Genomic DNA, 13,385 nt, shown 5'->3' on the forward strand with positions numbered 1-13,385 from the left:
CACACTGTAACTAATCTAATCTAACCTAATCACTTCTTCATGCCTTGCAGCCAATTTTAGATCGAACATGCTACTCAGCCTTGAATCCCATTGGCTCTTCCTGTCTTTTGCCATTAAGGACCTTCTGATGTTTTTACGTCTAGGTTTTGACATCTTGGTCAAAATGGTTGAAGCCCCCATGAGTTAGAGGCTCCATAATCATTGAACGTAAAAGCTATTGTACTTAAGGGAAGTGGAGGTTGAGAGAGTTACACAAAATCGCAAGGGATCTGGACAGAGGAGATGGGGAGAAATTGTTCCCATCAGTGCCCAATGGACCAGAGGACTCCAATTTAAAATAAATAGCAAAAGAACCCAAGATGAGTTGAGATAAGTCTTTTGTTACACGTGAGTGGTTAGGGTTTGGAACGCAGTATTCGAGAGTGTCGTGGAGACAGGCTCAATCATGCTTTGCTGAAGAGAATTGGATAATCATCTGAAGAGGGAGAATTTGCAGTGCCATCAGGACTGCATGGGACTAGCTGAGTTATTCTTGTGAAGAGCAAATATAGATAGGAGGGATCAAATCGCCTGCTTCTGTGCTTTATCCAGTCTGCAGTTGATATAGTTTGAAGTTTAAAATTGCTTCCCTTTCATTTCATTATTGATCTGAAATGAGAATGTGGTGACTGCAGTAAGACTGACTGGAAGCAGTCAGCATCTACAATCCTAGACTAACCAGAAACAATGCTGAGCTCATCCCGAACGATCTGTTACTGCTCACTAATGGTTGTTTCTTTTTTGCTGCATTCTCTTCTCATCTAGGGATTTTGTGAATGCCTTCATTCAGTTTAAGAAACCCATTGTCGTAGCAGTCAACGGGCCAGCTCTGGGACTAGGAGCCTCTATTCTCCCGCTCTGTGACATTGTGTGGGCCAGTGAAAAAGCATGGTTCCAAACTCCATACGCAACTATACGTCTGACGCCTGCTGGATGTTCATCGTACACCTTTCCGCAGATAATGGGAGTCGCTCTAGTGAGTTCTCGGCTTAAGGAAATAACCTGTTTTGTTAATTGTAAAAATGCGTGTACTTACTGTTCCCCACCTTATGCTTTCGTGAAGGTTCCACCTTTGAAGAGTTAATGTCTCTATCCTCTCTGCACACACTGCCTTTACCTGCTGTGTGTTTCCACCTAATCTCTGATCTTGAGTTAGCTGATCAAAATACTTGCCTTATCTCTATTTCACGTTTGCATTATCTCTTGATCTTGACATGGTACAGACCTTTCAGATGCTGAGGGAAAGGAGATTGGACCAACCAGTGCAAGTGGAATAAATACCAGTTGAAAGTAACGTTCCCTTGAGGTAGCATAGCCACATAACCAGTCAGAGGGTCCAGGAGTCACTACTGTGCATGGACCTCGGAGGATAGGTTCAAAGCAATACTGGCTAAGCCGGCAGATACACAGTACACCTGTCTGCTTCTAATGACAGGAGGGTGACAAAGGTCTTTGTTACCAATGGTAGCCCATTCTAATGCATAACATTCTTTAATCTAGAACAGGGCCCAGCAATCTTTTCCTTTACACCAGAAGAACATATTTCGTTTTTAAAAGTTGCATAAAAATCATATCTGTTCGGGATAGCAAGATGAAAATTCAGCATTTCTGAACAAAACAGTTTGCAGATTGCCAACTGTCTCTGGTAGTACATGTAATTTGTGTAGACAAATAAAATGTCAGTGTTGAATTTAGTTATCAGTTTAAAAACAAAGTGAAATTAAAATCAACCTGGTTTTGAATTGTAGAGCTTTTTTGGCTTTGTTTTACTATAATTTTGTCAGTAACGTCACTTTTGAAATAAACTCTTTAACAGGGCGCATAGAATTAAGATAATCTTTTCACCTGTTGACCAATAAAATTATTCTGGCCACACATTCAGAACTGTTCATTGTGTCAGACAATAATATTTGTCAATATATAGAACCTTTACCCTGAATGAAAGGCATTATCTATAACCATGCTGTGGCCATAACACTAGGAATGGTTCATTTGGAGCACAAAGAGGTTTTTCATGAAAATAATCATTTGAAATAATAAAGTTCAACATAATGATTCTCTTCCAAAGAGGGATTGAGCAGTTTCGACCTACACTCTCTGGACTTTACAAGAATGAGAGGAGACCTCATTGAGGTATTTAAGATGCTAAAGAGGATTGACAAAGTAGATGTAGAAGGAGAAAGTGAGGACTGCAGATGCTGGAGATCAGAGTCGAGAGTGTGGTGCTGGAAAAACAGAGCAGGTCAGGCAACATCCGAGAAACAGGAGAATCGACGTTTCGGGCAAAAGCCCTTCATCGGGAAAATAGATGTACAAAGAGATGTTTCCTCATGTGGGAAAATCTAGAACAAAAGGTCATGGTTGCAGGATATGGGGTAGCAGATTTAGACAGAGCTGAGGAGAAATTATTTCTCTCAGAGTCGTGAATCTGTGGAATTCCCTACCTCAGAATGTGGTGGATGCTGAGTTGCTGAGTAAATTTAAGGAGGATATCGACAGAGTTTTAATTAATAATAGATTGGAGGGTCATGGAGAATGAGCAGAAAAATGGAGTTGAGGCTGAGATGAGACCAGCCATGATTGTATTGAATGGTGAAGTAAGCTTGAGGGACTGAAGGGCCTACTCCTGTTCCTAACTCTATGTCCTTATGGTTAACATTTCAGTGCCAACATTAAAAAGAAATTCCCATGACTTAGTTTCGTGTTAGACCTCTGTCATGTGGCATTTTTGCTGCAGGTTACAAGACTCTGATCTGGACTGTTATGAAGACAACCGTTTCCACAAGTGCATTGTCTCCTTACTGGAGAGAGTGTGCAGCAAGCAAGCATGATCCGTAGTCTGGTTTGACAATACTTTTGGCATGTGGCTTCCATATATGTCAAACTCCCAACTGACAGAAAAAAAACGTGGTCAAATGCAAGTGTCGCATTTCAAGATGTTTTGACTATTTCTTCACAGATTAGAGTTTAGGGGAAAAATTGGTTACGTTTAAAGTGTGTTTGAAATTGTTCACTATTCTTGCAAGAATAGAATGCTTATTGATAAGCTTCGTTGTTGGTTCATAATGGACAGTGATTTATGAGCAATTTCCAAACCTGTTAAAACAATACCTCGGATATATCATTGGAAAACCTTTAATCCCTTTTTCATAATGAATATTGGAAGGTGTAGAGACCGAGATGTAAGCAAGATCTGAGGAGTTTTATAGCAGAAGGCTAGTCAGATACTAAAAAAACCAACAATAACTGTTCATTAGTCATCAAGAGTTATCCAGTTTCAATTGAACAAGACAATACCCTGCTTTAAAGAGGCGCAGCGTATTTAATATTTTGTATTATTACAGAGAAGCAAATCATATTGATTTAAATATGTGAAGTCTGTCAAAAATGTTTCTTTTCATCTTGGTGACCTTGCCAAAACTGCTAAAGCAAAGCATACAAAACTCTAGTTCAGATCACTGAGGGATAGTATTGTTGTACTGCTAGATCATACTGTTGTATTGTCAAGTATTGTACAATACACAATAGCCTTGTAATATAAAACATTTAGATTGTTTATAGGAATCATTAACACTACTTTACCCAAGAATAATGGCAAGACCTTAAATTTGTAAAAGCTGCTCTCTCCAGGGTGTCGTTACCAGTTGAAGTTACTGACCACAAAGAAGTGCTTCCACAAAGTTTGTATCTGTTGCCTCAAAGCCTTTAGGCTGTGTCTCTTAAGTAGTGTTCCAGCTACAAAATAGCTCCCTGCAAAATTGAAGCAAAAACTCTCATCGTTGATCTACTTATCTCCATACTTCAAGATAAAAGAAAGAATAACCTGCATTTATTTTAATGACCATGTATTTTTCTTTTACTTTTTACTGTGGTGTAAATTGAGAAAAGGGCTGTTTTACAACAGAGGAATTGCTGGAATTTTGAACAGCGAGGTACTGGAACTCTTTGTGAGTTACATTCTTGATTTGTAAGCAGTGGGGGTTGGTGTAGGAGAGAAATGGCACGACACGAGGTTGCATATACAGAATGAGACTCAAGTCGGCAACAGATTAATTATTGGTTTGAGGAATTTAGACCAATTGTGGATGTCAAAGGTCACCAGCCTGATGACAATTATATGATTGGCTTATGGGCAGCTGAACAGCTTGTGAGTATGGCTGATACAATAAGAAGCTCTCAAACCTCCAGAAGGGGAGATGATGTGTCTTTATCTCCAGTAAACTGCCCAAAGCTAAAAAAAAAAGCTAATTGTTACTTTATCCCAACAGTTGTTATAAACTTTTGCTTTTAACCAGAAAGTTAGAGACTTTGTAATTTGTGAACTAGTCAGTCCGTGCCTTATGTGAAAATGTGAACGAACCCAAAAATAAAGCTTATGGAACTAGAGAACTCCATTGAATCTTGAGGACTAGTGCTATGAGAGTCATGGCATCAGAGAGGTCATATAAAGCACAGAAAAAGGCATGTCAGCCGGTCAAAAATAGCCTCCTAACTGTTCTAATCCCATTTTCCAAACATTGGCCCATTGCTTTGTATACCTGCTTCCCCAGTTTTTTCCTGTACCTTCACTTATGAAACTAGTTTATTTTGCCTGTCTGTATATGTCTATTGTGGGGTTTTAGAAGGTGGTTAGAGTTTTAACTAGTAGACTTATACGAACTGTTCATAGTTTACCTATGGTTAGATGTCATTTTCTGTACAAAATACGAATCCGTGTTACGTTCAGAAAGCTGATCAGTGTTTTCTCTTCACCTGTCAAACAGACTCAGGTAAATTGGGAACTCCACGTATTTCAATAATAAAATAAAATTTAACTTCTATAACAACCCTGGGATTAGTAGGACTTGATTGCCAATGCGCAATCTCAGTGAAGTGTGATACTATCGAGCACCTTTCACAACCTCAGAATTTTCATTAGAACTAGTGGGGTGCTTTTGAAATACAGTGGTTGCTCTCTGTAAGGAAATGTGAAAAACAGTTTCACAATGCACAATAACTAAGTAGTAATGGTGTTTAGGGTGTAAATATTGGCCAGGACACCAGGATTTCAGAACAGTATCACGGGAATATTTATGTCCACATGAGAGGAACAACAGTGAAGGGAGAAGCATCAGCAGATTGGATTATCTGCCCACCAGGAGACCAAGCTAACTGTGTGCAGTTTGCTGCTGTACCTGTTTTTCTTCCCCTCTTGTCCCCTCTGATCTGATAGTGCAGCACATCTCCTGATACAGGGCTTCTCCAGTGACATGATACCTTGGATGTAGGTTTGCTCGCTGAGCTGGAAGGTTCATTTCCAGACGTTTCATCACCCTACTAGGTAACATCTTCAGTGGGCCTCCGGGCGAAGCACTGCTGATAATTCCTGCTTTCTATTTATATGTTTGGGTTTCTTTGGGTTGGTGATGTCATTTCATATGGTGATGTCATTTCCTGTGGTGATGTCATCACAGGAAATGACATCACCAACCCAAAGAAACCCCAAACATATACATAGAAAGCAGGAATTATCAGCAGTGCTTCGCCCAGAGGCCCACTGAAGATATTACCTAGTAAGGTGACGAAACGTCTGGAAATGAACCTTCCAGCTCAGTGAGCAAACCTACATCCAGAACCTCAACCTGAGCTACAAATCTTCTCAAAACTTGCTAACATGATACCTTTTCAAGAAAGAGCCAAATGCACACAACTTCCCCAGTGTATCCACTGACTTGTCTGGTGGGAGGTGAAGCCAATAGGACCTGGTTTCCTATTCCATCGTCTAAGGTACCGGTCTCTGATTGCGGACATGGGGAGGGAGCAGCAGGAGGAGCCTTACGATTCACATCAGGCCCTTGGCATTTAAAGGGAATATTCACCTTGTTGTTGTTAGGCTGTGATGTCTCTGAACCACCTTAAAATAGAAGGCAGGCATGCTTAGGCTTGTATGTGATATGGTTATTTGAATAAAGTATTGAAGGATAAATGATGTATCAAAAAATAATACCAGAACACAGAGCCAGTACCTTATTTCAAAATGGGGACTGAGCAGTCAAGCATTTCTTTCTGTTTCTATTCTTAGATTGTGAACATTCACGATAATTTTTAATCTCAAGGATTGTGTTCTAACTTTGTACTACGCCTCTTGAAACTATTTGTGTGTCGTTACTAACGTTGTGCCTTTACTTTATGAAAACGCAGGAGAAGTTCTTTTTTAAAGCAAGATTCTGGGTGAACATTAAAAAAAATGTATCTTCCTCTTTCAGGCAAATGAAATGCTGTTTTGTGGGAGAAAGTTAACCGCACAAGAAGCCTGCAGTCGGGGACTGGTGTCTCAGGTCTTCTGGCCAACAACGTTTAGTCAAGAAGTGATGTTACGAGTGAAAGAAATGGCATCGTGCAGTGCAATGGCAAGTTTATTTTTCACTTTAACAACCAGTTTTATGGTTTAGATGGGTGAATTCAACAAATTTGAGTTTACAAATCCTGGTTGGCCCTCGGTAACTGTTTAAAAAAAGTGCAGATCACATAATTGGAAAGCTTTTTATTCATTTTAAAAAGCTAACTATAAGTAGCAAGATCCTCACTGATATGCCAAACAAGAGCTGAACCTTGCATCAGCTGATCCTGAGTAGTGACTGGTTCAATTCGGATTTACCTTTATGTCCAAGTAAGCAAGCCTGATATCAAAAGAGAAAATGCTGGAAAATCTCAGCAGGTCTGGCAGCATCTGTAAGGAGAGAAAAGAGCTGACGTTTCGAGTCTAACTGACCCTTTGTCAAAGCGCCTGATGATGTGCAAGGCCGAAGCATTTACAGAGGACTGTTTTCCTGTTGCTTTTTGCGCAAACACAGCAACCAGTTAGCACAGAGAAAGGTCCCACAAATACATTTGATGAAATTAGTGGTGGGGTCAATATCGATAAACACTCAGAAAGCTTCCTACTCAACAACGAATCACACCACAAGATCAGTTTTGATTCACCTGACTGGGCAGATGGTACTTTTCCACATTTCGTTTCAAAGATGGCAATGTCAGTATTGCAACATTCCCTCAGTCCTATATTGAAATATCAGCCTCAGCAATGTGGTTAAATGCTGCTTGAACCTCTTGCCTTCTGTCTAAAATGTAGTGAGTCCATAAAGTCTCTGACAAATGTTTATGGATGCACCACAGAGAGCATCCTATCGCAGATGGATAGGATGGCAACTGATCTTCCCAAGGCCACAAGAAACTACAGAGTTGTGAACACAGCCCAATCCATTACACAAACCAGCCTTCCATCCATTGACTTCATCTATAACTCCCCCTACTTTGGGAAAGCAACCAACATAATCAAAGACCCCTCCCAGCCTGATTATACTATTTTCCACCCTGTTCTGTTGGGCAGAAAGTATGAACATTCGTGTACAAACTGATTCATGAACAGCTACTTCCCCGCTGTTATCGGACTTCTGAATGGACCTCTTTAATGTTAATGTTAAGCTTTCTGTGCACCTTCTCAGCAGCTCTAACATTGTACCCTGCACTCTATTCTGTTAACCTGATGCACTGGTATTGTATGACCTGCCTGTAAAGCATGTAAGACAACACTTTTAACTCTACATCGGTACACATGACAGTAATAAGTCAAATCAAGTTTTCTTGTTTTAAATGAGACTACCTCTCATTCTTCGAAACATCAAACAATTTAGGACCATTTTGCTCAATCTGTTTCCTTTTTTCAGACCCACTATCAATACAGATGAACCTTTATTGAACTGTGTGACTCAGACTAGAGTGTTACCAACTGAGTCAGGCTAAGTGGGAGAGAACGACCAATGAATGGTACCCTGTTGAGATTGTAAAGATCTCGTGGATTTTTTTTTAAGTTTGAGGCTTGTACATGGAAATTAGAAAACTCATAGTTCTAAGATTCTGGGAGAAAAATTGGTGAGGTTATGGCTTCTCACCGTCCTGTGCTGAGGGTGCGGGAAAGATGTTAGAAGAATCTCTGCAGCCTAGAAGAAGGTATGCAGGTCTCAGGTAGACCAGGAGTTTTACACAGCATTGAGGATTTTGAAGTGAAAAGAAGTGTTTGCAAAGGAAAAAAATATTCTGCTTTCTGAATGCAGCTTCTGCAAGAGAGCCAGGATAGATTTGGTGTTGAACAAAATAGTCAATCCAAAAGGTTGAAGAGGATTTGATTAAAAGTAAAATGTATTAGGTGCTGATTAGTTTTCTGAGAGATAATGAAAAGTCTTTGTGAACAATTTAAATAAAATCAAATTTTCACCCCCTTCCCCAACAATATTCCTGGGAGTGATGATCACCAACAATCTGTCCTGGCCTACCCACGTTGACAGTATGGTCAAGAAAGTACAGCAGTGCCTCTACCTCCTCAGGAGGCTAAGGAAGTTGAAATTAGCTATTGAAATTCCCCATCCAGAGAAAAATGATGTGTATGGAGAATGTGGAAGCCTGAATGCCGAGGGGAGTCATGATCAGAGAGTGGATAGGTTTCGCTGATCAATGGGGCAGAAGGAAAGTATCGTTAAGGTGGTCAAAAATAATGTCCCATCACTTTTACCCTGGATTAAAATGACTAGAGAGACAGTGATTGATTGGATCAATCTGAGTATGAATCCACTTCACATACCATCTAGCCGTAGAGATATATTGTTGTTCTTTCATCATCACCAGCAATACAGTGGGAGTGCCTTCATCACCAGGCTGCCAGGGTTCAAGAAGGTGGTGCACCACTACATTCCCAAGGGCAGTTGGGACTGGGGAATAAATGCTAGACATGCCAGCAATGCCCATGTCCTGGGAATGAATAAATCTTAAAAATTAGAAACACTGAGCTTAATGGAAGAAATTGATGGATGAATTTTTACCAGAGTCATAAACAAAATAAGCCAAAAGAATATCTTCCCATTCAGTAACAACAAGCTATAAAAGCAGGATTTACAGAGTACCAGCAATATCTTTTCAAAGGAGCAAGAATGAGAGACTGTGGGAATGATAGGAGGATATTAGTTGTTATTTCCTTGTAATAAGGCTGTAATTAGCTGAAATAACAAGAAAGATAAAATTAGCGCAATGTAGATCCATCTAATACTGAGACAGAAAGTACCAAAAGCAAAATATTGAGGATAAAGTATAACAGCAGCAGGCATATTGAAGCAAGAAATAATACCAGGGATTGGAAATGGTGAGGCTGAATTATGAAAACGTCCGTGTAAAGAAAGTAAAATAAGTTCTCCTTTAGGAGATATGCAAGTGAAAGTAAAATCAAAGAATCCTCAAAAGCTTGCTTTTATATAGTGGTCATGACTGGCTTATAATGGGCTGCTGAAGTTACAGCTAACTCAAATATAATGGGCTGCTGTAGTTACAGCTAACTGTCTTATAATCAGTGGTGTAGTTACAGCTAAATGTCTATAATGAGCTGGTGCAGTTACAGCTAACTGAATTATAATGAGCTGTTTTATTTCGAGCTAAGTGTATTCTAATAGGTTGCTGTAGTTACAGCTAACTGAACTATAATGAGCTAGTGTAGTTACAGCTAAGTGTATTATAATGGGCTAGTGTAGTTACAGGCAACTGTCTTAAAATGGGGTGTTATAGTTGTAGCTAACTGAATTATAATGAACCGGTGTAGTTACAGCTAACTGAATTATAATGAACCGGTGTAGTTACAGGTAACTGAATTATAATGAGCTGTTGTAGTTACAGGTAACTGAATTATAATGAGCTGTTGTAGTTACAGGTAACTGAATTATAATGGGCTGTTGTAGTTACAACTAACTGAATTATATTCAGCTGCTATAGTCACAGTTAACTGTCTGTAATGAGATGGTGTAGGTCCAGCTAACTGTCATATAATGGAATGGTCCTAGAATGAGCTGTTGTGGTTACATCTAACTGTCTTATAATGAGCTGTTGAAGTTACAGCTAACTATCTTATAGTGGGCTGGTGTAGTCACAGCTAAATGAATTATAATGGGATGTTGTATTTCGAGCTAACTGTCACATAATGAGCTGGTGTAGTTACAGCTGACTGTCTTATAATGAGCTGTTGTAGTTACAATTAACTGAATTATAATGAGCTGTTGTAGTTACAATTAACTGAATTATAATGGGCTGTTGTAGTTACAGTTAACTGTTTTAAAATGGGCTGGTGTAGTTACAGCTATTTATCTAATAGTGGGCTATTGTAGTTACTTCTAACTGAATTATAATGAGCTGGTGTAGTTACATCTAACTGAATTAAGATGGGCCGTTGAAGTTAGAGCTGACTGTCTTCTAATGGACTGCTGTAGTCACAGCTATAATCTGCTGGTGTAGGTACAGCTAACTGGGCTGGGCTAGTTTTAGCTAATATAATGCTCTGCTATAGTCACAGAGAATTGTCTTCTAATGGTTAGCTGTAGTTACAGCTAACTATCTTATAATGAGCTGGTGTAGTTACAGTTAACTGTGTTATATTGAACTGATGTATTTTCAGCTAACTGGCTGAGAATGAGCTGTTGAAGTTACAGCTAACTGAATTATAATGAGCTGGTGTAGTTACAGCTAACTGCCTTATATTGAGCTGATGTATTTTCAGCTAACTGTCTGAGAATGAGCTGTTGTAGTTGCAGCTAGCTGAATTATATTGAGCCGGTGTAGTTTCAGCTAACAGAAGTATAATGGGCTGTTGTATTTTGAGCTAAGTGTTTTCTAATAAGCTGCTGTAGTTACAGCTAATTGAGTTATCATGAGCTATTGTAGTCGGAGCCAACTGAATTATAATGAGCTGTTTTATTTCAAGCAAAGTGTATTCTAATAGTTTGCTGTAGTTACAGCTAACTGAATTATAATGTTCTGGTGCAGTTACAGCTAAGTGCTGGTGTAGTTACAGGAAACTGTCTTAAAATGCGGTGTTATAGTTATAGCTAACTGTCTTATGATGAGCTGGTGTTGTTACAGCTATCTAAATTATAATGGGCTGCTGTAGTTACAGCTACCTATGTGATAATGGACGAGTGTCGTTATAGCTAACTGTCTTAAAGTTGGCTGATGTAGTTACAGCTAACTGAATTATAATGGGCTGGTGTAGTAACAGGTAAGTGAATTATAATGGGCTGGTGTAGTTACAGCTAACTGAATTATAATCAGCTGCTATAGTTACAGTTAATTCTGTAATGCGCTGTTGTAGTTACAGCTAACTGTTTTTAGATTAGATTAGATTACATTACAGTGTGGAAACAGGCCCTTCGGCCCAACAAGTCCACACCGACCCGCCGAAGCGAAACCCACCCATACCCCTACATTTACCCCTTACCTAACACTACGGGCAATTTAGTATGGCCAATTCACCTGACCCTGCACATCTTTGGACTGTGGGAGGAAACCGGAGCACCCAGAGGAAACCCACGCAGACACGGGGAGAACGTGCAAACTCCACACAGTCAGTCACTTGAGGCGGGAAATGAACCCGGGTCTCTGGCGCTGTGAAGCAGCAGTGCTAACCACTGTGCCACCGTGCCGCCAACAAATATAACAGCTCTTAGAATGAGCTGTTGTGGTTACATCTAACTGTCTTATAATGAGCTGTTGAAGTTACAGCTAACTGTCTTATAATGGGCTGGTGTAGTCACAGCTAAATGAATTATAATGGGATGTTGTATTTCGAGCTAACTGTCACATAATGAGCTGGTGTAGTTACAGCTGACTGTCTTATAATGAGCTGTTGTAGTTACAATTAACTGAATTATAATGGGCTGTTGTAGTTACAGCTAACTGAATTATAATGGGCTGTTGTAGTTACAATTAACTGAATTATAATGGGCTGTTGTAGTTACAGCTAACTGAATTATAATGAGCTGGTGTAGTTACAGCTAACTGAATTATAATGAGCTGGTGTAGTTACAGCTGACTGTCTTACAATGAGCTGTTATAGTTACATCTAACTGAATTATAATGGGCTTTTGTAGTTACAGTTAACTGTGTTTATAATTGGCTGGTGTATTTACAGCTAACTAGGTAAAAACAATGACTGCAGATGCTGGAAACCCGATTCTGGATTAGTGGTGCTGGAAGAGCACAGCAGTTCAGGCAGCATCCGAGGAGCAATAAAATCTACGTTTCGGGCAAAAGCCCTTCATTAGGAATGTTTACATTTACAGCTAACTGTCTAATAGTGGGCTATAATAGATACATCTAACTGAATTATAATGAGCTGGTGTAGTTAGTAGTAACTTAAATAATAAGCTGGTGTAGTTACACCTAACTCTGTTATTATGAGCTGTTGTAGTTACCTCTAACTGAATTAAAATGGCCTGTTGAAGTTAGAGCTAACTGTCTTATAATGGCTGTTGTAGTCACACCTAATCATCTTATAATCTGCTGGTGTAGATACAGCTAACTGGGCTGGGCTAGTTTCAGCTAATGATCTTACAATACTCTGCTATAATCACAGCGAACTGTCTTTTAATGGGCTGCTGTAGTTACAGCTAACTCTATAATGAACTGGTGTAGTTACTGCTAACTGAATTATAATGAGTTAGTGTAGTTTCAGGTAACTGAATTATAATGGGCTGTTGTAGTTACAGCTAACTGTCTGCAATGAACTGGTGTAGTTACAGTTAACTGAATTATAATCAGCTAGTGTAGTTACAGCTAACTCTCTGTAATGAGCTGGTGTAGTTACAGCAAACTGAATTATAATAAGCTAGTGTAGTTACAGCTAACTGTCTGCAATGAACTGGTGTAGTTACAGTTAACTGAATTATAATCAGCTAGTGTAGTTACAGCTAACTCTCTGTAATGAGCTGGTGTAGTTACAGCTAACTGAATTATAATGAGCTGGTGTAGTTACAGCTGACTGTCTTACAATGAGCTGTTATAGTTCCATCTAACTGAATTATAATGGGCTTTTGTAGTTACAGTTAACTGTGTTTATAATTGGCTGGTGTATTTACAGCTAACTAGGTAAAAACAATGACTGCAGATGCTGGAAACCCGATTCTGGATTAGTGGTGCTGGAAGAGCACAGCAGTTCAGGCAGCATCCGAGGAGCAATAAAATCGACATTTCGGGCAAAAGCCCTTCATTAGGAATGTTTACATTTACAGCTAACTGTCTAATAGTGGGCTATAATAGATACATCTAACTGAATTATAATGAGCTGGTGTAGTTAGTGGTAACTTAAATAATAAGCTGGTGTAGTTACACCTAACTCTGTTATTATGAGCTGTTGTAGTTACCTCTAACTGAATTAAAATGGCCCGTTGAAGTTAGAGCTAACTGTCTTATAATGGCTGTTGTAGTCACACCTAATCATCTTATAATCTGCTGGTGTAGATACAGCTAACTGGGCTGGGCTAGTTTCAGCTAATGAT

General features: G+C 39.4%; 1 protein-coding gene across 2 annotated transcripts in view; it reads left to right on the forward strand.

Moving 5' to 3' along the window:
- LOC122558230 (chromodomain Y-like protein 2) overlaps positions 1-13,385 on the forward strand; it is a 158,202-nt gene that overhangs the window by 122,426 nt on the left and 22,391 nt on the right. For both annotated transcript variants that reach the window (XM_043706574.2, XM_043706576.2), the window contains exons 5-6: positions 805-1,015; positions 6,285-6,428. In XM_043706574.2, the coding sequence (XP_043562509.2) occupies positions 805-1,015; positions 6,285-6,428 (355 nt within the window). The remainder of the gene's footprint in view (positions 1-804; positions 1,016-6,284; positions 6,429-13,385) is intronic.

Source organism: Chiloscyllium plagiosum, unplaced genomic scaffold, assembly GCF_037043375.1.
Source record: "Chiloscyllium plagiosum isolate Xiang-an unplaced genomic scaffold, Cpla_swu_hap1 HiC_scaffold_17, whole genome shotgun sequence".
In the NCBI taxonomy this organism is placed as follows: domain Eukaryota; kingdom Metazoa; phylum Chordata; class Chondrichthyes; order Orectolobiformes; family Hemiscylliidae; genus Chiloscyllium; species Chiloscyllium plagiosum.